Source organism: Microtus pennsylvanicus, chromosome 6 (genome assembly GCF_037038515.1).
Source record: "Microtus pennsylvanicus isolate mMicPen1 chromosome 6, mMicPen1.hap1, whole genome shotgun sequence".
NCBI lineage: Eukaryota > Metazoa > Chordata > Mammalia > Rodentia > Cricetidae > Microtus > Microtus pennsylvanicus.
In genome coordinates, this window is record NC_134584.1 from 3,464,178 (window position 1) to 3,490,304 (window position 26,127).

The 26,127-nt window shown below is 37.7% G+C and overlaps 1 protein-coding gene across 4 annotated transcripts in view; it reads left to right on the top strand.

Moving 5' to 3' along the window:
• Adgre3 (adhesion G protein-coupled receptor E3) overlaps positions 1-26,127 on the top strand; it is a 65,881-nt gene that overhangs the window by 368 nt on the left and 39,386 nt on the right. For 3 of the 4 annotated variants that reach the window (XM_075975668.1, XM_075975670.1, XM_075975671.1), the window contains exons 2-4: positions 18,755-18,856; positions 22,148-22,198; positions 22,918-23,040. In XM_075975668.1, the coding sequence (XP_075831783.1) occupies positions 18,793-18,856; positions 22,148-22,198; positions 22,918-23,040 (238 nt within the window). In that variant the 5' untranslated portion in view covers positions 18,755-18,792. Of the gene's footprint in view, positions 1-1,688; positions 1,784-18,754; positions 18,857-22,147; positions 22,199-22,917; positions 23,041-26,127 lie in introns of those variants that run through there. The other variant, XM_075975669.1, reaches the window with a different exon arrangement.

Genomic DNA, 26,127 nt, shown 5'->3' on the forward strand with positions numbered 1-26,127 from the left:
GGTGTGTGAAGAAGCTTAAAGTGAGCCATATGAAAAATCTTGTTTTCTATTTTTGAAATTATAATTACATAATTTCTACCTTCACTTTCCTCTCTTTGATCCTTATGGTATACTCTTCCTTGCTCTATTTTCAATTTAAGGCTTCTCTATTAATTGTTGTTAAATTCATATATATATATATATATTCCTAAATGCGACCTTCTCAGCCTGTATAATGTTACTGGGTTGCATATTTTCAGGGCTGATCATTCTATATTAGGTAATCAGTTGGTGTGTTTTCCCTGGAGAAGACAATTTCTCCCATGCTCAGCATTCATTAGACACCAGTGGTGCTTGGTATGTGGCTGAGGCCCCATGGTTCCTCCAGACTTTAACACGTCTATTGTTATCCTTTTCCAGCTTAAGTCTAGACAGTCATGGTGGTGAGACTTTCTGGGTGTAGCTTCTGGCATCACTAGAAGACTCAGTCTCACAGCATATTAGCTGACCCTCTGAATCTTACAGTCCTTTTTCCCTGCTTCCTCAATGCTCCTCTAGCCTGAGGTGTGGGAGGGGTTTGGAGATATATCCTTTGGAACTGGGCTCACCAAATCTTCATTTTAATGAGTTATGTTTTTCCGTAGTCATCTTCACCTATTGCAAAAACCATTCCCTTGATGAGGGGTAAGGACTATACTTACCTGTGGGTATAAGGACAAATATTTACAATTTGTTTAGCAATTATTTTTCTTTAGTAAAGTGGTGATTATAAGTTCTCATACAAGATCCATGACTTAACTAACCCTAGGTAGTTAGTACCAGGCATAATTTCCCTTCTGTTGAGTGGGTCCTTCAGTCTAATTAGACAGCTGGTAGAAGAACTCCAAAGCATTGCCACTACTCCACCAGAAGGATTATCATGACAGGCTGATAACTGTTGTGGGTAATCGGTGTCATAGCTGGGTACGACTGTTGGTGCCTTCCTATCTCGGGAGCTTTCATAGTGCCTTATGGGACCATGACAGCTGTACTTCAGGGAGGTTGCATTAAGATCAATTACCAAGATTTTTCTGGGCTTGTTCCCTGAAGAACATTGTACCTCAGTAGGAATTTACCTTCCTCCTCTGGGGAGCAATCAAGAGAAATCAACAATAGTCTGAATGTTTTAAAGTCTTGTTGGACACTCCTGACCAAATACTTTAAAAAGATGGCTTCTCACGACTGGCAGTTGTGGTAATTATTCTGCCAGCTTTAAGGTAGGTAGGTAAAAATCAATCCATGAAGAGACAAGAGTGAAACTCGGCTCAGCCCAATTTTATTGTAACTGATGCTAGACCAAGACTTCTAGAGTCTGGCCCAGATCATTTTACTTTAGCTGTATTACGTTCAGCCCAATTTTGAAAAAGCTATTCAGATTACAATGAACTCAGTCCCTAGTGCACAATTTAAAACATGTTTACACTGAGATTCCTCACAGAGCACACGTGGCTCCGTTCACAAGAATGTCCACGATTCAGGGTCTGGGGAGTCTGACTGAGTGGACGTAACACCTGTGTGGCAGGATTGGCCTGGCCAGAAGATAGCGCAGGGAGTCCTCAGGCTGTTATAAATCACAAGTGATCTCACTCATAAACGTGGGTCTTATGGTCTAAAAGCAATGCTCAAATTTAGGAAAAAGGTCTTGGAAAGTAAAAGCATAAATTCGGGGAGATAAGGCGTATCCTGTTTCACCAGAAAGCAAAGGATCACCAGGTTTTAAAGGACATCATTCCTCCTGTCCTGGGAAGAGCAGTTAGTACCTCAGGTAAGCTCTTGGTTTAACTTTCCTGGGTACTCCAGTGTTTATCTGTGTGCACAGGCTCTTTGCTCTTTATAGGTGTTGAGAATATTCTGGGTCTCCTCTACTTTTTATCATTATTAGCACAGATGGAACATTTTCATATATATACATACATAATTATATACAAACTTACATGTTTAGGTAGGCTTTTATCCCTTTTCCTCCTTCTATATTTATAACCATTACCCCTTCCTAATTAGAAACCAGCCTCCATTTTGCTCCTTGTTTGGTAAGGAAAGATTTGAGCCTTGTTCTTCCCTTCTCCATTGCTCTCCAGCAATGGCTGCTTTTGAATTTCTTGATTTCTGCCATTACCTCAGGGTACACTCTGAAGATTTGGAGGTAGGAGCCTTCAGCGATAGTGAGCATGGGAGGTTTCTCTTTTTGAGTGTGGGTTATTTCTTTATGATCATTTATGATCTTTTCTAGTTTCATTCTTTACATACAAACTCCATTATTTTATTTTTCTTTTTATCTGCATAGTATTCCTCAGTATGTATGTATCACATTTTCATTATCCATTTGTTAATTGAAAGATATTTAGCTTATTGCTATTTCCTAGCTATTGTGACTAAAGAAGCAACGAACAGAGCTGAGCAAGTATCTTTGTTGTCAGACGCCAAGTTCTTCAGACAAATGTCAAAAAGTGGTGTAACTGGGTTGTGTGGTAGATTTATTTTTAGCCTTTTGAGAGTTCTTGATACTGATTTCCATAATGTTTGCGCCAGTTTAGAATATGCACTGGCTGGTTTTCTGTGTCAACTTGACCCAAGTTAGGATCATCAGAGTGGAAGGAGCCTCAGTTGAGGAAAGCCTCCAAGAGATTCAGCTGTAAGGCATTTTCTCAATTAGCAACTTATGGGGAGGGCACAGTCCATTGTGGGTGGTGGGGCTGCTGTGCCTGGGTTCTATAAAAAGGCAGTCTCAGCAAGCCAGGTAAAGCAAGTCTGTAAGCTGCTCCCCTTCACGAACACTACATCAGCTCCTGCCTCCTTCAGTGATGAACAGCAATGCCGAGGTGTAAGCCTCCGCGTTTTGCATTATGGTCATGGTGCTTTCTCATGGTGCTTTCAAGAGAAACCAGAACTAAGATAGAATCCTACCAATAGTGAATGAGGTTCTATTTTCCTTAGATAGAATCCTACCAATAGTGAATGAGGTTCTATTTTCCTTAGATAGAATCCTACCAATAGTGAGTGAGGTTCTATTTTCCTTAGGTCCCTTACAACATTTTCTATCTGCTGCTTTGTTGATCTTTGGCATTCTGATTGGAGTAAGAAGAAACCTCACAATTACTTAGATTTGCATTTTCGTAATTGTTGAGGAAATGAATATTTTTAAAAGGTATTTCCTAGCCATTTTTCCATACTACTTAGAACTATCTGTTCAGGTCCCAGGCCCAGTTTTTGAGCGAGCCATTTTTCTTTGTGTTTGTTTCTTTATATATTCTGGATATTAGTCCTCTATTAGATGACTAGCTGGCAAAGAGTTTCTCAAACATTGAGTACTTCTTGACTCAGTGACTGTTTATTTGTGCAGCTTTTGAGTTTTTTTGAGTCCTACTTGGCAATTGCTGGCCTTAATTCTTGGCCAAATCAAGTCCTACACAGAAACTTCCTTTACCTATATCATGTAGGATACTATGTTTTATTTTAGCCATTTAATGGTTCATATTTTGGCCTTTAATTCATTTGGAATTAGTTTTTGTATGTGGATACTCAGTTTTTCAAGCACCATTTCTTGAAGATGCTTTCTTTTTTTCCAGGTTGTTTTTTTTCTGTTTTGTTTGGCATATTTGTCAAATATTAAGAGGATGAAATTAGTTATACTTATGTTTGGGTTCCCCCGCCACTGGTCTACATATCAGTTCTTGGAACTAGTACCAATTGCTCTAATTGCTATCGTTGATAGCCTATGATCCCCTTCTCTATGTTTGTTGGTAGTGTATAAAATAGTTACTGATATGTACAAGTTGATTCTCTATCCTGCTACATTACTAAATTTGTTTATTGTTTATAGAAGTTTTCTGGTGAAATTTTTGGGATGTCTAATGTATAATAATATCTCATCTGCAAACAGGGGTAGTTTGATATCTTTCTCAATTTGTATCCTTTTAATTTCCTTCCCTTGCCTTTATGCACCAGCTATTACTTCAAGCACGATATTGAAAAGGAATGGGGATGCTCACCTCTGTCTTATTTCTGACTTTGGTGTGATTGCTTTAAGCTTTTCTCCACTTAGGATGATGTTAGCTGTTGATTTCTCAATATATCTATTAATATATTGAGTCCTATAGTCTCTAAGACATTTATTATGAAGGCATATTGAATTTTGTCAAATGCCTTTTTTTCTAGAACTTTTGAGACAAGTATGTGATTTTTGTCTTTGGTTTCATTTGTGTTGTTTATTACATTTATTTACTTGCATGAGTTTATTAATTCCTGCATGTCAAGGGATAAAGTTGACTTTGTCATGTGTAAACAGAGACTGCATATTCATTTCTGGGTCATTCAGACTCAAATAATAACACAGAAACTATATTGATTACAATACTGTTTGGCCAATGGCTCAGGCATATTTCTAGCTAACTCTTTCATCTTAAATTAACCCATTTCTGTTAATCTGTTTATTGCCACAAGACTGTGATTTACTGGTAAGGTTCTGGTGTCTTTTGGCAGCACATAACATTTCCCTGACTCCAACTTCTTTCCTCCTCTATCTCTCTTGAATTTTTCGCTTTGCTATATTTTCTGCTTCCATAGGCCAAAACAACTTCTTTATTAACCAATGGTAATAAAACATATTCACAGGAATACATAGGGGAATCCTGCATCAGTCAGTCATGGTGGATATTCTTCCATTTGCAAGCATTTTAATGAATACTTTGAATTCATTAAATTGAATGAATATTAACAGTATTGAACTGTAAATTTTTTTGTGCCTTTACCTGGTTAGAATTAACAATGGAATAAAATTGGATTGCTGGATTAAGTTTTGGAGTGCACCTTATGTTTCCCCCTTTCTTCTTCTTCTTCTTCTTCTTCTTCTTCTTCTTCTTCTTCTTCTTCTTCTTCTTCTTCTTCTTCTTCTTCTTCTTCTTCTTCTTCTTCTTCTCCTTCTCCTTCTCCTTCTCCTTCTCCTCCTCCTCCTCCTCCTCCTCCTCCTCCTCCTCCTCCTCCTCCTCCTCCTCCTCCTCCTCCTCCTTCTCCTTCTTCTTCTTTCTTCTCCTCCTCCTCCTTCTTCTCTCCCTCTCTCCTCCTCCTCCTTCTCTTCCTCTTTCTCCTTTCCTTCCATTCTTTCTTATTTTTCTTCTTCTAATGTTAAGAAGGCCTGCCTGGAACTCTGTTTTTGAAAATGTGGTAGAATTGTGCTGTTAATACATATTTTTATGGACACTGTATTTTTTAAGCTGGAAAGGTAATTACTCTTTCAATTTCCTCGTTTGTCTTTGTATATTTAGGGTTTTTCCCCATTTATTATTGGTTTAATTTTGATGGGTTGATTAAGTCCAAAATTAGTCTATTTTTCTTGAGTTCTCCAATTTACTGGAATCCAGTAATTTAATGTAGTCCCTTAAAATATTCTGAATTTCACTGGTATATGTTGTAATTTTTCCCTGCTTATTTCTGATTCTGTTAATTTGGGTCCTTTCCATTTTTCTTTTGGTCAATTAAGCCCAGGGTCTTTCATTTCTTATTTATCTTCTAAAAGAACCATCTCTTAAATACTTTGATTCTTTTGTTTGTTTCTGATTCATTGATTTCTGCTCTTGTTGTCTTATTTCTTGCTTCAACTGGATTTTTTATTTGTTTTGTTCTTGTTTTTACAGATTTTGAATTACAACATTAAGTCATTTGAACTCTTTCTCTTTTTTTGCTTTTGTTTATTTGCATGTTTGTTTTTCAAGACAGGATCTCTTTGTGTAACAGCTCTGGCTGTGGAACTCACGGATATCCACTTGCCTCTGCCTTCTGAGTGCTGACATTAAAAGTTCCACCACCACCTGGCTCTTTCTAATGTTGTAATGTAAGCTCTTACAGCTATAAATTTCCCTTGTAGGATACAATTCTGTGTTCCAGAAGTTTTATTGCATTTTGTTTTTATTTTCATTTAATTACAGGAAATTTTTTTCTTGACTTTTTTTAACCCATTCATTATTCAATAATTAGTTGTTTAGTATCCTGAAGTTTGTACATGTAAGATTTATTTGCTATCAATTTTAAGATTTGTTGCATTGTGGTATGATAAGTTACATGAAATTATTTCAAACTTTTTGACTCTATAAAGATTTTTTTTTGTGCTACCGAGTGTGGTCTATTTTAAAGAAGCTTCTATGAGCTGTTGTGAGGAAGGTGGATCTATTGGTGTTTTAAGGAATATCCTATAGATAGCTGTTATCAATTTGATATCAATTAATTTTTATGTTTTTCTGTTTACTTTTTGTTTAGATGACCTATCTGTTGAAGAAAGTGTGGTATTGAAATAGCCTACTATTATTGGATTGATGTTAGCAAGTGTCTTTAAATTCAGTGGTAGATTTGTCATGAAATTGGGTACCACAGAGTTTAATACATATATGTTTAAGATAATATCTTTTTGGATAACTGTTTTCTTCAATAGAAATAAGTGTCCCTTTTTATGTCTTTGAATTAGGTTTAGTTTGAACTCTATTTTATTATCCATTATGGCCTGCTTGCTTATTGTTTCCATTTAATTGGAGTACTCTCATCCATTCCTTTACTCTAGCTCATTTACTCTGATCTTTAAAGCTGTGTTTCCTGTAGACAACAGGTAGATGAATTTAGCTTTCTATTGATCCACTCAGTCATCCTGTGTCTTTTGATCAAGGAATTGTGGCCAATGATATTTAAAGACATTGTTGGAATATGTAAGTTGGTTGTGGCTATTGTGTTGCTAATTTTTGGTAGTGTTGTTTGTGTTCTCAGTAATATTTTTGTATTTTAATAATATGGCTTTGTGTTTCTTTCTATAGTCTCTCTCTTAGATTAAAGCCTTTCTCTAGCCAAAAGAAATGCTGCCTATATTTTCTTTACAATTGTTTGGTTGGATGTAAATCTTTTAGAGCATTTAAATTACGGAAAGTTTTTCTTTTTCCTTTAATTTTGCTAAAAAAAATTTTGCTGGGTATATTATTCTTGGTGGCAGTCATAGTCTTTTTAAAATTATTATTAAATATATTTGTATTAAATTATTATTAAATTAAATATAATCTTCTCTCGCACAGTAATCCTGACTGCAGCCTCTCCTCTCTCCCCTCCTCCCCTCTCCTCCAGATTCACTGTTCTTCATTTCCCTTCAGGAAAGAACAGACCTGTCAGGGATGTCAACTGAACATAGAAAGACTAGGCATAAATCCCCATATCAAGCCTAGATGAAGCAGCCACGTGGGCAGAAAAACATCCCATGAGCAGGCAAAACCAAAAAGTTAATGGGATAAAACCTAATTATATTCTGCTATACTCATAGAATAGGTGCCTAACTCAATTTTCATCAGAGGGGCTTCCTTTAGCTTCTGATGGGATCAAATGCAAAGTCTCACAGACAAACAACAGGCAGAGCTCAGGTAACCTGCAGAAGAGTAGAAGGAAGGATTGTAGGAGCCAAAGGTGTTGAGTGTTGGCATTCTATTGATGGAGGCTGCGCGTTTGTTCCCGGCCATCCAGGCCTGACATAATCACACAGAAACCATATTAATTACAATACTGCTTGGCCAATCACTTAGGTGTATTGCTAGCTAACTCTTATATCTTAAATTAACCCATTTCTATTATTTTATGTTTTACCATGAGGCTCATGGTTTACCAGAAAGGTTCCTGCTGGTAGCTTGTGTCTTTCTCCTTCGGCAGCTACATGGTTTCCCTTCGACTCTGCCACTCTCTCTATATGTCACTTCCAGCCTGACTATATTCTGCCTTGATATAGACTGAAGCAGCTTCTTTTATTAACCCATGGTAGTAAAACATATTCATAGCCCACAGAGGGGAAGCTCACTTCAGTTGAAAACTTTGGGAGAACAGGGTCCACAGAGTCAAATAAGCAGGGCCTTTCAGCTCTCACAGAGACTTGTGGCAACCCTGGAGCCTGTATAGATCTTCTAGTGTTTGAAGAAATTCTAAGCATGGGATTGGGGATTTCTCTAACTGTTTGGTCATCATTGTCTTTTAGAACTTCTAGAGCAGACTCTACTGCTTTTGAAATTTCCATTGAGAATTCACTGCTATTCTGATAAGATTTTCTGCATATGTGCCATATTGTCTTTATCCATTCTTTGGTTGAGGGACATCTAGCTTGTTTCCAGGTACTGACTATTACAAATAATGCTGCTATAAACATAGTTGGACATAAGTCTTGTAATACGATTAAACTTCTTTTGGGTATATTCCCAAGGGTGGTATTGCTTGATCCTGAGGTAGGTGGGTTCCCAGCTCTCTGAGAAACCACCATACTGATTTCCAGTGTGGTTGTACAAGTTTGCATTCCCACCAGCAATGGATGAGTGTTCCCCTTACTCCACATTCTCTTCAGCATATGCTATAATTGATGTTTTTAATCTTAGCCATTCTGACTGGTGTAAGGTGGTATCTCAGAGGAGTTATCACTTACGTTTTCCCGATGGCTAGGGATGTTGAACATTTCCTTAAGTGTCTTTGGGAATTTGAGATTCCTTTATTATATGGGATTCTTTTGACTATTCTGATTTTCCCCATGTGAAGTTGATTATTGTTCTTTTAAGGTCTTTGAAGAATTGTGTTGGTATTTGGATAAGAACTGCATTGAATCTATAGATTGCTGTTGTCAAATTCTAACTTTAAACCATGGTGATCCGATAAGATACAGGGGGTTACTCCAATTTTTGTTTCTATCTGTGGAGGTTTGCTTTGTTACTGAATATGTGGTCAGTTTTAGAGAAGGTTCCATGAGTTACTAAGAAGAAGGTATATTCTTCTGTGTTTTGGTGGAATGTTATATAGATGTCTGTTAATTTGTTTTATGGCATCTGTTATTTCTCTGGGCAGTTTCTGTATGGTTGACCTGTCCATTGGTGAGAGTAGAGTGTTGAAGTCTTCTATTATTAGTGTGTGGGGACTGATGTGTGATTTAAGCTTTAGTAATGTTTCTTTTACATGTGTGGGTGACCTTGTATTTACGGCATAGATGTTCAGGATTGAGACTTCATCTTGAAGGACTGTTCCTGTTATGAGTATAAAGTATCCTTCTCCATCTCCTCTGATTAATTTTAGTTTAAAATCTATTTTATTAGTTATTAGGACAGTTATACTGCTTTGTTTCTTAGGTCCATAAGATTTGAAAAACTTTTCCCATCCTTTTACTCTGAGGTAGTATCTGCCTTTGAGGTTGAGGTATGTTTCTTGTATACAGCAGAAGGCTGGATCCTGTTTTCATATCCATCCTCTTAGCCCATGTCTTTTTATAGGTAAATTGAGTTCATTGATATTAAGAGATATTAATGACCTGTGGTTGTTAATTCCTATTATTTTTTGGTAGTAGTGGTTGTATGTTTCCCTTCTTTGGGTTTTGCTGGTGGGAGATTATGTGTTTCTTACAATTTTGTGGTACAGAAATGAAAAGGGGGAAATAACAACAGACATGGAGGAAATATAGAGAATCATCAGGTCAAATTTGAAAACCTGGACTCCACAAAATTGGAAAATTTAAACAAAATGGACAACTTTCTGGAAAAATATCACTTACCAAAATTAAATCAAGACCAGATAAGCAAATTAAACTTATAACTGCTAAAGAAATAGAAATAGTCATCAAAAGTCTCCCAACCAAAAAAGCCCAGGACTAGATGGCTTCAGCTCAGAATTCTACAAGACTTTAAAGAATACCAATACTCCTCAAATTATTCCACACAATAGAACCAGCAGAAACATTGCCAAACTCTTTTTATGAGGCTATAATTACCCTCATACTTAAACCACAGAAAGAAGTTACTAAGAAGGAGAATAACAGACCAATCTTACTCATGAACATTGATGCAAAAATACTCAATAAAATACTGGTAAACCAAATCCAAAAATACACCATAACCATCATCCACCATGATAAAGTTAGCTTCATCCCAGAGATGCATATGAAAATCTGTAAATGTAATCTACCATATAAACAAACTGAAAAATAAAACCACATGATCACCTCATTACATACTGAAACAGCTATTTTGATAAAATACAACATTCCTTCATAATAAAGGTCTTGGAGAGAGCAGGGATACAAGGAACATACCTAAACACAATAAAGGCAATATACAACAAGACAACAGCCAACATCAAACTAAATGGAGAAAAACTCCCAGCGAGTCCACGGAAGTCAGGAAAAAGACAAGGTTGTCCACTCTCTCCATATCTATTCAATATAGTTCTTGGGGTCCTAGCTAGAGCAATAAGACACCAAAAGACGATCAAGGGGATACAAATTGGAAAAGAAGAAGTCAAACACTCACTGTTTGCTGATGATATGATAGTTTACATAAGTGATGCCAAAAATTCTACCAAGGAACATCTATAATTCATTACTTTCAGTAATGTAGCAGGATACAAGATTAACTCAAAAAAATCAGTAGCCCTCCTGTACACAGATGATAAAAGGGCTGGGGAAGAAATCAGAGAATCAACACCCTTCACAATGGCCACAAATAGCATAAATATCTTGGAGTAACTCTAACCAAACAAGTGGAAGACTTGTATGACAAGAACTTTAAATCTTTGAAGAAAGAATTTGAAGAAGACACCAGAAAGTGGAAAGATCTCCCATGCTCTTGGGTAGGCAGAATTAACATAGTAAAAATGGCAATCTTACCAAAAGCAATCTACAGATTCAATGCAATGCCCATTAAAATCCCAGCAAAATTTTTCACAGACCTTGAAAGAATGGTACTCAACTTTATATGGAAAAGCAAAAAACCCAGAATAGCCAAAAACAATCCTGTACAATAAAAGAACTTCTGGAGGCATCACGACCCCTTACTTCAAACTCTACTACAGAGCTACAGTACTGAAAACAGCCTGGTATTAGCATAAGAACAGACAGGAGGACCAATGGAACCAAATCAAAGATCCAGGTATCAATCCATACACTTTCAGACACCTGATTTTTGACAAAGAAGCAAAAAATATCAAATGGAAAAAAGAAAGTGTATTTGACAAATGGTGCTGGCATAACTGGATGTCAACATGTAGAAGAATGAAAACGGACACCATGCACAAAACTCAAGTCCAAATGGATCAAAGTCCTCAACATAAAGCCAGCCACACTGAACCTTATAGAGGAGAAAGTGAGGACTACACTTGAACACATTGGCACAGGGAACCACTTCCTAAATATAATCATAGCAGCATATACACTGAGAGAAATAATTAAAAAATAGGACCTCCTGAAACTGAAAAGCTTCTGTAAAGCAAAGGACATGGTCAACAAGACTAAATGATAGCTTACAGAATGGGAAAAGATCTTCTCTAAGCCCACGTCAGATAGACGTGTGATATCCAAAATATATAAAGCACTCAAGAAATTGGTCATCAAAAGAACAAATAATTCAATAAAACAAATGGAGTACAGACCTAAACAGAGAATTCTCAACAGAGGAATTTAAAATGGCTGAAAGACACTTAAGGAAATGTTCAACATCCTTAGTCATCAGAGAAATGCAAATCAAAACAACTCTGAGACTCCATCTTACACCTGTAAGAATGGCCAAGATCAAGAACACTGATGACAACTTATGCTGGAGAGGTTGTGGGGAAAAGGGAACACTTCTGCATTGGTGGTGGGAATGCAAGCTGGTACAGCACCTTTAGATGTCAGTGTGGTGATTTCTCAGAAAATTAGAAAACAACCTTCCACAAGACCCAGTAATACCACTTTTGGGTATATATCCAAAGGATGCTCAATTGTGCCACAAGGACATGTGCTCAACTATGTTCATAGCAGCATTGTTTGCTATAGCCAGAACCTGGAAACAACCTAAATGCTCCTTGACTGAAGAATGGATAAGAAAAATGTGGTTTATTTACACAATGGAGTACTACACAGCAGAAAAAATAATGACATCTTGAATTTTGCAGGAAAATGGATGGAGCTAGAAAACATTATTTTGAGTGAGGTAACCCAGACCCAGAAAGACCATTATCACGTTTTCACTCATAAGTGGTTTTGAAACATAAAGCAAATAAAACCAACCTACAAATCATAACCCCAAAGAACTTAGACAACAATGAGAACACTAAGAGAGACTTACATAGATCTAATCTACATGCAAAGCAGTAAAAGACAAGATCTCCTGACTAAACTGGAAGCATGGGGACCTTGAGTCCAAAGGGGAGAGAAGAGCCAGGGAGGGGAACAGAGAAAAATATAGAGTTCAATGAAAAAGAGAAAAAAAGAAAAAAATGTATCTATTCATATACTCATGAGTGTTGTGTGTGTAACAACAAGTAAAGGAACAGGCCATTAATTTGAAAGAGCTAGGGGTTACATGGGAAGAATTTGAGGGAGAAAAAAACGAAGATGAATATGATATATTTATGTTTTAATTATAAATATAAAACATACATCAAAATAATTTTCAAAAAATGAGAGATTAAAAGTGAGGACATAAAGTCACAACCTCAATACCATTTCTTTTAAAAAAAGATCTAAAAAGGATATTTTAAGATTTATTGCATAAATGGTTCATTTTCTATAGTTTTACATGAGCTGAATTATCTGCAAGGTAAAATGTGCACACACAATTGCAGATATATGTACATATACAAATATAGTATATGAATAATAGATATGCAAATATGTACATTACACTAGCACACTTTCAATAGGTAAAATATTTAAAGCAGTACCTGATACAGTTTTACTTTAGTACGAATGCTATAGCTTTTGGGGAGAGACAGCTTTTATCCATTAGAAAAGGACCACTCATCTTATAGTAAATGTGTTCTTTCTAAATGCAGGCAGTCAGTGCCCTGGCTTAGGATGCTGCAATTAGCACCTAACTGGTTCTGATACACTAAGAAAGTTCTTAGTAAATGTGGGGCAAGCTTGAGAGTTCCATGCTCAGGTTTCCAATCAGTGCAGCATCAAAGCGGAAATGTGGAGATGGAGCCACTGCAGAAACAACCGAGTTTTTAAATCATATTATTTTCCCAACTATTAAAATACCTTGTGCTTATCATTTTTTTCTGCCTTTCCCCATCCTCCTTCATTTCTTCCTCCTTTATAAAAAAATTTTGCTGTATTTTACTGCATATGCAGGGCCTTCTTCACTCTAAGCAACGGATTTACAGTTTATATCCCTGACCCTATTAGTATTATTATTTTTACTGTCAAAACAAGAATTATATTTTAAAATGTGTTTTTAATAGAAAGAAAATTATGTTACTTCCCCCCTCTCTTTTCTTCTACTAGGCCCTTCCATCTTACCCTCCCACAAATTCATCCCATGCTCCAGTACACTCACTTTATTATGATTGTTACATCCCCCTTACACACACACACACACAACACACACACACACAACACACACACACAACACACACACACACAACACACACACACAACACACACACACACACACACACACACACACCCTGCTGAGTATGTTTCAGTCGTTTGTGTATTAGGGGGTTCGTGGCTTACCATTCTGCATAGGTTAACCAATAAGGGGCTCATCTCTGGACCAGGCTGATTCTCCTTCTCCTAGGAGTCAGCAGTCATTGCCTGTAGTTATTTGTCGTGATGGATTCAATAAAATTTCCCTTCCACATTAATGTGTCCATTGATACTGCTATTCTTGCTACTCTTGTTTACGTGCCCATTTCTAGGAGAGACTGTTTCATGTCTGACTTTGTGGTATTCTGGCTCTTACACAGTATTCTGCCACCTCTTCTGGGAGGTTCTCTGAGCCATGACTCATGGAAAATTTTTATTTTTAATTTTAAATTTTTTATAATGAAGTTTACTTTAAAATTAATATATAAAATTTAAAGTTACAGTTAAAATATAAAATCACTCATATTCTCCTACTAATATCTATAACTTTTGAACATATTATTCTATATTGCTCTATAATCTTTTATTTTTATTGTGATGTCATATAAAATATTTCCTAGGCTATTTAATATAGTTATGAAATATTGTTTTATTTATGATATTAATTATTAACATTATCAATATTCTCATGCTGTTTTTTTTCACTTATACACCCAGTGAGTTACATCTCTATTGAGGGCCCTAGCATTTTTTTGAGGTTTTATTATTTTACAGATTCACAAAGAACAGTATTTTTGATGATACTATCCACTTGATATTCTATTTTAGATACCAGACACCCACTGTCATTTTCATGCCGGTGATTCTCTTCTCGATTTCAAGTGATTGTCTCGATATTGCAGCCCATTGCTTCAATGACTCATTTACTCTGACATTAATATTATATAGTATATTGTACTGTGATCACTAAGAAGTTGGCTGTAGAGATGTCCTTGCCATACATAATCCTGACTTTAGACCCAAGCATGTTTGCCTTACAGTGCCCTCTAAGGTCCTTGTCCAAGAATAAAATGGACTCCCTATCCTGTGAAAGGGGGAAATAGCAATCAAAACAACCCAAGAGTAAAAGCACCATGTCTTTGAAAGAAGAAAACATATATTGAGTATGTCTGGCAGATGAAGCATTCCCAGGCAATGTCTAAGGCAAAAGATTTAATTACTGTTTGCCTTGTTATATAAAGATGGCTGTGGTGAAACCGGCCAGCATCACCCAGGAGAAGCTTCCCTTGCCCATTTCTATTGATGTCTGACATCGTCTCAAGTATTTTTCATGCTATTTTACACCTGCTTGCCGTGTACTTTATATATTGGAAGCCCAGCTATGGTAGCTTTTTCTCCAAATTGAACACTTCTCAACGATGAGACTGTCACGACTGGAACATCTCATCATCCTCAGTGGCATGTGTCTTAGTTAGCGTTTCTATTGCCATGAAGAAACACCACGAGCACGGCAACTCTTATAAAGGAAAATTTATTTGAGGTGGCTCACTTCCAATTTCAGAGGTTTGGTCCATTATCATCATGGCAGTGTGCGGGCAGATGTGGTGCTAGAGCTGGGAGTGCCACATCTTGCAGGCAACAGGAAGTTAACTGAGACACTGGGAAGTGTCCTGAGTGTAGGAAAACTCAAAGCCCACCCTGCCACACTTCCTCCAACAAGGCCATACCCAATCCACCAAAGCTACACCTTCTAATAATGCCACTGTCTATGAGATTATGGGGTCCAGTTACATTCAAACTACCACAGTTGGGGCCCAGTGTGCTGACAGAGCACACTCAGAGTGATTGTGAATTATCCAAGAATTGAAGACAACCTAACCATTCGCCAACAGAGGGGAATCTCCCTCACAAGATTTCCAGATATGGAGTAAAATCTGTCTGCTGTCTATAATACTCGCTCACAGAAAGCATTGAACATTGAAATGATGTTAACTATAAAATCAAACAATAACTTGACAGAAAACTATTCTAATATCATTTAACAGGACTTCTTAGTATTTTAGAGTGGTCAGTCACTGCCCAATGCCACAGGAAAACTGTCTAGCTCAGTAATTCACATCATCCTGTATTTGAGAGTTTTGCATTATTTTCCATGGATAACTTTGTGTCCACATACAATGCACACATACATGCAATTGTACACATGATGACAATTTATTTGTGAAATTTATGTGATAAATTTTCTCTTACATAAACATGTTTTGAATGCATGTGTGTATATTTTTGTTATGTTGCAGATCTTCTAGCTGCTTGATTTTCCCGTAGAAATCAGGCCATTTCTCTCAGCAGCTCTTTCTGTACAGTTGCTAAACAAGTCTAGTCTGATCCTTGCATTCTCCTTATTACCCAGCCCTTGAAGCTCTAAAGCAAGCACCACCCCATTAGCCAGACCCCAAACAATTTTGAACCAGAAATTAATTTTCATATAAGCCTACTTACTTGGTTACTCCTGGTATATTGACTAGCTCATATATATGTGACTCCTCTCCTTCCACATCCTTCAGCTGCAAATCAGGTAAGAACAAAACCATCCCCTTGTCATTCATAGCAGAGAAGCCTGACTCCCTGCAGGACCCAGGCTATGCTGTGCACTACGACTATAATTCTAGTGAAGCAATCCTCTAAATACAATTTGCCTCAGCTTCCTTTATACCAAACCATTCATAATATCTTTGATCCATCTAACAGTTTCTAATTTTGTATACCATGTTGACATTTCCTGATCATTCTCTCTGCTTCATATATATGTTATCATGTAAACTTCTGTCCCTTGGTATTGATAGATTATTAAATACTAACTTACCGGTGTGAATTTGTTCTCTCATCTATACCCTCCCACACCATTTTTTATCCTGTAAAATTTCAAATATATGTATGTGTAAAGATAATAGTATAATGTCTTTCCCAATATAACTTTAAAAGTGAATAAATCCTGTACAATTTTGTTTCCTTTTTATTTCTTGTTGCTTTAGAAAGCAGAGGTATTTGAAGGAAATCTTGGTAAGATCACCTGAAAGAAAGTATATATCACCAAAAGCACAAGGCCCCTTTTAATCACAGATACATATCAATACATTCTTTAGAATAGTCAAATAAACCACAATATAAAGAATCTTAATGGATTACCCCAAGATTGTAAAATGAGTGTAAATATTTGTAACTCCTTTTTGAAGAGAGCATGCTTTTTAATTTTGGATTTATTCTTTCAGAGTTTATACATGTACACACAAAATGTCTTGATCACATCCACCTTCCAATCACCCCTTCCGGATGTTCCCTCTCATGTACTTCTCCAACTTTATATCCTATTCTTCTGTGTTTAATAACTCACAGAGCCTAGAATCAATTATACATAAATGTCTTTGTATATAAAGTTATATACTGAAGCATAGGCAATCTGCCAGTGGCAACATTTCTGAAGAAAAGTGACTCTTCTTCACTTAGCAGCCGTGAACTGCAAAGAACTCCCCAAATTTCAAAAAGAGTGCACTACTGATGAAGTCTATGGGCCTTTGTTGTCTATTATTTGATTTTATTCCTTCCTTGCACTTGGGTCTGTGTACCAGTGTGTGTGTGTGTACATATGTGTTACATGCTTTTGAGTGTGTAAATGTGTACAGTTATGCATGCCCACACAGAAACCAGCTGGCTTCACTCACTCTCCTCTTTATTCCTTTGTGACAGAATTACTATAGAAAGTGGGAACTTGACATTTTGTCTAGGGTTACTCATCAAAAAGATCCAGCTTTCTTCACCTTCCACTGCTGGAGTTACAGGCATGTGTAGCTGTCCCATATTTTATATAGATGTTAGGAATTCCAACTTAGCTCCTTTTGCTTGCACATAAAGCACTCTTTAACAGAGTGCCACGTTCTCAGGCCCAGGCTGTATACTTTTTCAAATAAAGAAAATGTAAAATTCATAATTAAAAAATAAAATCTTGAGCCAGGCAATGGTGGTGCACACCTTTAATCCCAGCACTTGGAAGTCAGAGGCAGGAGGATCTGTGTGAGTTTGAGGCCAGCCTGGTCTACAAAGGGATTTCCAGGACAAGTTCCAAAGCCACACAGAGAAACCCTATGCATAGGATATTCCCAGCTACAGAACTAGGCCCTAAGTGAAATCATAGAAACCGATGCACCTGTGAAGCAATAAACACACTGTGTTTCACACTCTTTCACTGTGCAGTGCCATCTGTAAATGTAATATTGCCCACCACAAAATGAATGTAATTGTAAAAACCTGAAAAGCAATAGCAACAGTTAGTGTAAAAACAACCTTACTTTGGAGTCATCACTGTGTGAACTGGGTTTTAAACCTCAACAGAACTGAGCTACATGGAATTCTGATTCTTGGAGTAAGCATTTGTGCCCCAGTCAGTGCTACTCTGGTCATCTTTTAGCAGTATTTTCCTCAGATAGGTTGATGAAAAGAGGCAAAAGTCAATGAGTGCATTGACATTTTTTTTCTTTTTCTTTTTAATTAAAAATTTCCACCTCCTTCTATTCCCCCCTCCTCCCCCTCCCCCCTCCTTCCCCTCCCCCCTCCTCCAGTCCAAAGAACAGTCAGGGTTCCTCGCCCTGTGGGTAGTCCAAGGTCCTCCCCCCTCCATCCAGGTCTAGGAAGGTGAGCATCCTAACAGATTAAGTTCCCACAAAGCCAGTACATGCAGTAGGATCAAAACCCAGTGCCATTGTTTTTGGCTTCTTAGTCAACCCTCCTTTTCCGCCATATTCAGAGAGTCCGGTTTGATCACGTGCTCCATCAGTCCCAGTCCACCATGAGTTCCCATTATATCAGCCCCACCATCTCAGTGGGTGGGTGCACCCCTCGTGGTCCTGACGTCCTTGCTCATGTTCTCCCTCCTTGTGCTCCTCATTTGGACCTTGGGAGCTCAGTTCAGTGCTCCAATGTGGGTCTCTATCTCTAGCTTTATCCATCGCCAGATGAAGGGTCTATGATGATTTACAAGATATTCATCAGTATTGCTATAGGATAGGGCCAGTTCAGGCTCCCTCTCCTCAGCAGCCCACCGCACCCCCACCCCCACCCCCAAGTTTCCAATTTTTGCCTGGCAATCTTGTCTCCTTCCAATATCCAGGAGGATAACTATATGTTTTTCTTTGGGTTCACCTTTTTATTTAGCTTCTCTAGGATCACGAATTATAGGCTCAATGCCCTTTATTTATGGCTAGAAACCAATTATGAGTGAGTACATCCCATGTTCATCTTTTTGGGTCTGGCTTACCTCACTCAGGATAGTGTTTTCTATTTCCATCCATTTGCAGTGCACTGACATTTTTATCTTCTAAGTTTTTCTGATCACCAAGAGATTACTGTTTATAGATTCATTCTAGGAACTCTCACCCAGCCCTGTTGAACAGATGTTCAGGTCTTTGATGGTGGCAACTGGAGATATGGGAATCAGCTGCCAGCTGCATGCCACAGGTAAGTAGAAAAGGATTCTCTCATCTCCTTGTGGCTTTGCTTACTTGTATCATTTCTAACTTACCCATAATTGTCAATTTCTCCCTCACCAGTGTTATGTGTGTGTTCTGCAGTGTTTGGTTTGAGATTCCTCATGCATTGCCTATAAGTACCCGAGAAAATGAAACCACAGTGAACATACTTAAACTTTCAGAAAAGCTGACATTTTAAATAGAAAAGTAAACTGTCAGATAAGTTCACAGATTTAAATGAAAATATAAATCCATAAAACTTTCATCATCATCATAAATATTCAGTGTCCAAAACTGTGTAAAATGTTTTTGGACCTGACATAAAAATGAGATAAAAATGATTAATTGTACATCACAATATAACAAATAGTTTTGTATTTTGTTTGTATCTCCCTTGTCTACTCAGTTTGGCCCTCTTCCTTCTCTGTAATTGTCCCACTTTTGATTTTTCTGTCTTATAGGAAGGGTCATAACAGACAGGAAGGTGAGTATGAATATTAAAATCATCATTAAACGCCCTATGATGATGGAGGCACGCTTCACCTGAAGATGAATATGTATATTCTATTTGCCATGCAGTACAAATTACCAATCAAAAATACCTTACATTCATGTCCTCAGGTCAATGTAATATAGAAAATTCTTCAATTCAGCTTCTCTTTCTCTATTTGATAACCATGATCATCCATCATATCATTCACTGGGTTTTGCTCAATCAGCTAACTCTCAATCTTGGCATGGCTTTTTGTCAATTAAACTACCCATCAATTAATCTGCCCTCTATTTATTTTCATACTTAGGTGATTGGCTTGTAGTTTCAATGGACTGTTGTCTTGACTTGAACCTCTCATCAAAGGCTCCAAGAGTAGTTGTGGGTTCTCTTGTTTACCCAAGGCTTAGCTCCTTCTCTGTGAGGTTGGATGCAATTCTTAGAATAGCTGGAGACATTTTAAAAGCTGTCCTTATCCAGAATTTAGTCTGCTGCAATTAGATGCAAGTATAGATTAGATGGCCACAGAGCCTTGCTTATGTTCCTCAGAAAGGGAAGTGAATCAGGGGGATTCCACCAGAGTCATTTGGGTCCTGCAGGGCTGGTGTTTTGTTTCCCAGAGCACTCTACTTCCTCTTATCTGGCCAGCTTGCTTGTCTCATACTCAGCTGCAATACCTCTTATTTATCTTCTTCAAGTTTACAACATCACAGTCTTAACCATAACTTTCCTTCTAACTCTAACATTTGCTTTCATGAACAGTACAAATGTCTGTTCAAAAACATTTCAGAAAAATCAGATATCTACAAAATATGGCTATTCAGTCCCAATATGCTACTGTCCTTTGATTTTCAGGATCCAACTTGATAGGATTTTGGGAGGGAGGAGAAATGGGGTTTGAGAGAGAGAGAGAGAAAGAACAGCCTTTAGGCAAAGGGTTTGTTAGGGATCCAGATGAGTGGAAATGTGAAATAGGGGTTTAACCTACTTCACAGCATACAGGATTAATGAATGTAAGGTATCCAAGGTGAGAGTAGGGGAAGAAAATGTTGTGCCCAGGGGAATAGATCCATGAGCAGGACACTTCAGTTAGACTTAGAGGCTTAGTTTTTGCTTGTGTGGGTGAAGGAAAGGTCCTGAGTACACTCCTGTATAAGGGGCATATGGAATAGCTTGGGCTTATTTAGTGCACAATGGAATGTTTCTGGCTTTAGTCATTCTCTACTTGGGGGTCTGTTATCTGGAAATATCTGGTCCCGGGAAGGAGGAGACTTAGCTCTTATGACGTCTGTGAAATGGTGTGTGAGGCTTTTTGTATCAGTTAGAAGGTATGAGGTCCAACACACGTAGTCTATGCTTTTCTATTTTTCATTCATCTTCCTGAGAACAGCAACATCACTGCAAGTTACCTGTCTCCTGTGGACACTATCCCCATCCACCATATGCATCACATGAGCACAAAGAACATGTTCCATGTGAGTGGAGATGTACCACATTTCTGAAACAAACTAGAGTAGAGACTCAATACATACAAAATGTAGAGCATTTTAAATTATCCATATACCACTCTGTTTTTCTAATCACACATGGTAGAATGCTAACATCTTAATGCTCTCGGATGATGTAAAATATAGCACTAAAATCCACTTCACCTTCTTGTGTAACTCTGTCCTCTTTTCATGACACACATCTGGAACATTTGAATCAGAGCCCATGTGGATGCTCATAGAATACTTCCACAACATTAGATCACTAACATTCCTTATAGAGATAGGTTTGATGGGCTTATTTGTTACCTGTTTTCCAAGATGCAAATGAACAGTAGTGGATGCTGCACTGGGAAAGAAACTCTTTGGCAGCACACCTGTCCCTCAGTTGGCTATGTGCCTGTAAGGAAGACCTCACACATGCTCCTGGAAGGAGTTTCAGTTAAACTAACTGGATCACCAGGGTAGACTTAGGTAGTCATTTCTTTGGATTTTTATTAGATTCTGGTCCTAGTTTGCTTTCTGATTCTGTCATAAAAATAAACAACCTGGGGAAGAGAGGATTTATGTTAGCTTACAATTGTAAGTCTTATAAAGAAGGCAAGAACACAAATAATGAAGTGATGAAGAAATCAAAGAGGAATGTTGCTTATTGCCTTGTTCCCATGGCTTGGTCAGCTGGCTTCCTTATACAACCCTGGACCACCCTTTGAGGGGTGACACTGCCCACAGTGTCCTAGACCCTTCCACAGCAATTACTAATCAAGAAAATACCCAGATTTTTATCTACAGATGGAACAGTACTTCAATAAAGATTCCCTCTTCCAAGCTATGTCAGGTTTGCGTTGAGTCTACAAAAATCAGACGGTATACTTCTCTTTCTGAGAATAATAAAAATAGACTCAAACAGAAAAGTCACCAAACATATGAATTCTTTTTGCATTGTGCTTTTCTTCATATGGTGATTAGATTTAGATTCATACAAAATGTGGGTGTAGAGGCTTGTACTGGAAAGAGAGACCCCATAATCATAGAACAAAGATTGTGAGTATGATATCTGTGTGCAAGTCTTGAAGGAACATCCGAGTCACAGCTGCACAGGTCACAGGTGGGTTCACAGCTGCAACAGGATGTACTTTTCTCCTTCAGTATTTTCAACAATTCATTATGACTACTCTAGTGAGATGGTGTAGCTAAGTATAAGAGTCTTCTCTATAGGACTAGTAAAGCCCATAACACTCCCAAGCAGAGCCAGAGCCCCAAAGGAACCCAATCAGATTATTTCCTCTTCTTTCTTTTCCAGCTCTTGGTATCCTGCTGGTCTGGTCAGTCTTACAACTGCAGAATATTTCAGGTGAGTCTATTCATGGATAAAGCCTGGGGAAAAGATAAGAGGATATGGAATCTTATTTCCTGGAAGTGAATGGGTCACTATTAAGTGTGAAGCATTTTATGATTTTGTTTTAAGCACCATTGCCATATTTCTAATATCTCCATCTTCACCATTTTGTTTCCATCACTTAGTTGAGCGATTACACATGTAATTGCATTTGATGTTCATGACATCACTATGATAAGATGCCATAATTGTGAAGAAGATGAAATCCACACTTGATAATTAGTTCTCTAGAGGAGGACCTGACTCAAAGTTACAGAACTGAAAGACGTACATTTTTTACCTAAACTTTTTCATTGCTGGCACTGTGAAACATGTTTTGAACTCAGGTCATCATACTTACACATAAATATTACTTGAAATCTGATTTAAATTAGCAACTGAGACACCTCTACACCTCTTGAAGACAAGTATTTTGTAGACTCATTCCTGTCAGTCATCGATGTAAGGAGCTAATCCTAATGGGAAGGCATTATCAGCTTGTCCTCCGCTGGTCAATGAAGACATGGTGACTAAAGAAAGTTCTCCTTATTGAAATATGACAGTCTGGAAAATAGAAATTTATGTAAGAATATAGATATGGTAAGGCATTGTGAGCATTTATAAGTGGAACGGATACAAAAGAGATCTCCCTAAGGCATGAGGCAATTCATAAATGTATTCTGTGTTCCCTGCAGCATCCTGCCCTCAATGCAATGAAAATGCCGACTGCTACAACAGCTCCCACTGTATTTGTAAAGATGGATTCTGGTCAGAACCTGATAACAGAAAGATAATTGAGCCCCATGTGAGATGTGAAGGTAAAGAAGCCTGTCTTTGTTTGCTTTCTGTTGTTGTGATGAACACTCTAGGTTACCTGGGGAAGAAAGGGTTTCTTTCAGCCTACACTTTTAGGTAACATTCTGATACAGAGGCTAGTCAGGACAGCAGTTCAAGGCAAGAAACTGGACATAGATATTAAAGCAGAAACCATGGAGGAGTGCTGCTTACTGCATTGTTCTTCATGGTTTACTCAATATGGTGATTTGAATGAGTACCGTCTCCATAGGCTCATATATCTACCTGCTTGGTTTCCCATTGGTGGAACAGTTTGAGAAGGATTAGGATGTGTGACACTAGGGGTGGGCTTTGGGGTTTTAAAGCTCATGATACTCCCAGTTAGTCCTCTCTGTGCCTCCTGCCTGTAGATAAATGAGCTGTAATCTCCTCGCTCCTATTCTGGCACCATGTGTGCTGACCTGCTGCCATGCTTCATGCCATGATAAGTCTCCAATCAACTGCTTTCTTTTTTAAGTTGCCTTTGTCATAATTTCTCTTCACAGCAATAGAAAAGTCTATGAAAGCATTTTTTTTTCAATTGAGGTACCTCTTTCAAAAAAAAAAAAAAACCTTTGTTGTTCCACATTGATAAAAACCTAAAGAACATAAAGTTTTAGTTAATAGTTATTGAAAATTCTTATGCTCCTTGATCAAACATTGATATGCTATGTAGATTTCAGAGACATTTGGAAGAGTCATTGACAAAAGAAAGGAACTAAAAAAGTATACTCACATTATAGTCTTTGGACACACAGGCCTCATGTGGCTCTTTGGATCAAGGAATCTTTGGTCTGTAGTCCTCTTTATTAGTTTCATTTTTCTTATCTTAGCTCTATATACCAGATTATAGTCCATCACTGTAGAAAATAAAGGGGGAGAAATGTTAAACAGCTATTCACAATCACAGTTATGAACAGAGGCAGAATGAATGGGTACATGCCAGATATCTCCTTTTCTCTCAGGCTTGTGCCCAGATCAAGAAAGAGTTCTGTTCACATACAGGGTGGGAAGTCTTACCACCTCAATTAACTCAATATAAGGCATCCCTTGCAAGCATGCCCACAGGCCAACAGAATCCACAATATTTCTCTCATTAAGACGCCCTTCCCAGGCTGTTCTACCACCTTCTGTCATGTCGACAAAACTCATAGTCACAACTCTAGTTCTAAATGCATCAGTTTGACAGTTAAAACTGATCATTATACAGTCCCTCTCTTAAATAAAGATAACTCTGATCTGTCAGAAAATGGACATGAAGAAGGACTGGTCATGTTTTATGGGAAGAAATCACAATCCTGGGGAAACCTGCTGTGATTCCTAGGTTCTTATGTTTTGGAACAGTGAATTGGAGCAGCGACATGTGGACAGTGTGAGCAAGAGAGTTAGTTTATAAAGAGAAAAGCCCATAGTGCTCCTAAAGGTATAAGTAGACTGGTAAACTTAGCAAAGACGGAAGTTCACACTTCTTTTTCTAAGCATCAGTTCTGGTTGTTTGTAGGTCATTTATACAACATATACTTTCTCAGTGAATTCCTTAAGCTTTTCTTGGATACCACACTATTTTCTTAAGTATATCCCTGCTAGAAAGAGAATTCTTTGATATCTAATGTATTCTTTATATTGATGTCTCTCTCCCTTCCCACGTATCTCTTGGAAAGTCCGAGTGTTATATCAGGAAGGAGTATTCTCTTTCAATCTCACCCTTACCAATTTCTAATAATGAGCTCACATATTCTAATTTTATTCTTCTATTAAGTATATTTTGTTAATGGGATAAACACCATGACTAAAAGTAACTTATAGAAGAAATAGTTTGCTTTGGTTTATGGTTCCAGGAAAGGAGTCTACAATGATGGGGATAGACATCAGGACTCTGCATAAACAGACAACATGACTGCTTCATTTTATGGTTAAGAGGGAAGTTTTATTGTAGATATGAGAAAATAGCCAGACATCTAGAAGATTTGAGATCAGAAAGAGAATGTAAACTTAACATGGCCAGGAGACTCAATATGGCAAGGGTTGTGTCCTGGACAGGGGAGAATAACAGTAGAAGGAGAATCAAGGAAACATAGTGAGAGAATTCAGAGCACAACAGAGAGAGAGAGGCAGGGCTGTAAGGAGAATGAGTAGCTGTTGGGGTAACCTACTGAGGGGACTTAGGGTAATGGAGGTGAGAAGATGCTGGCATGAACTTTGAAACATGTAACAGGTTTTTGTGATACTTAGGGAGCCTAGAAGACAGCATGTGCTTTGATATGATAGTAAGAAATACAAGTAGCTAGCTATATATATGTCCCTTTTGCAAGAGGTAAGATAAATGGCAACAAGTTCACAAATTCCCGGGGAAAATCAGCTTTTATCTAATTGCCAGATGTCCTCCTATAGTCTTGGTTGAAATCACTAGATTTCCCTTTGGAGTTTGGGAGATTGGAGTTTCCTTTGGACCTAACAGTATCTCAGAATATCCTGAAGATTCACATCTCACCCACAAATAGGAAAAAGAGCAAATGAACAAGAAGTAGGGCAAGGCTATAAACCTTCAGAGACCTTTCTCAGTGGTGTACTTCTTCCAGCAAAGCTCTACATTATACATTTAATATAACTTACAGGATCAGTATTCACAATAGGGGATAAATTGCTCAAAATCCTTAGCCTATGGGGAACAGTATTTTACTTAAACTGTTATATTTGTTACCTTGGCTACCATAGGTTCATAGCTATGTCATGTGGAAAAATGCATTTAGACCAACTTTAAATATTCAAAACCAAAGTTAAAATTCTACTCTGAGACTCAAGTGTCTCTTGGCTGTGAGTTTTGTAAAAGGAAAACACAAATTATTTACATGGCACAGAGCATACATTACCTTCCCAAAGGGAGTAATGGGGCTTAATGAGGAAAGAGCACACCAAAGCAAATGAAACACAACAGGGTAAGCCTCAAATGCTGCAGCTCCATGTCTGGTATCTGGGTCATTAGTTACTAAGGACTTAGATGACTCTGCTCCTCCGGGTTTGTTGTCTGAACATATATCTCTCTCCTTGAGCTGTTTTCACTCCTTGTGCGA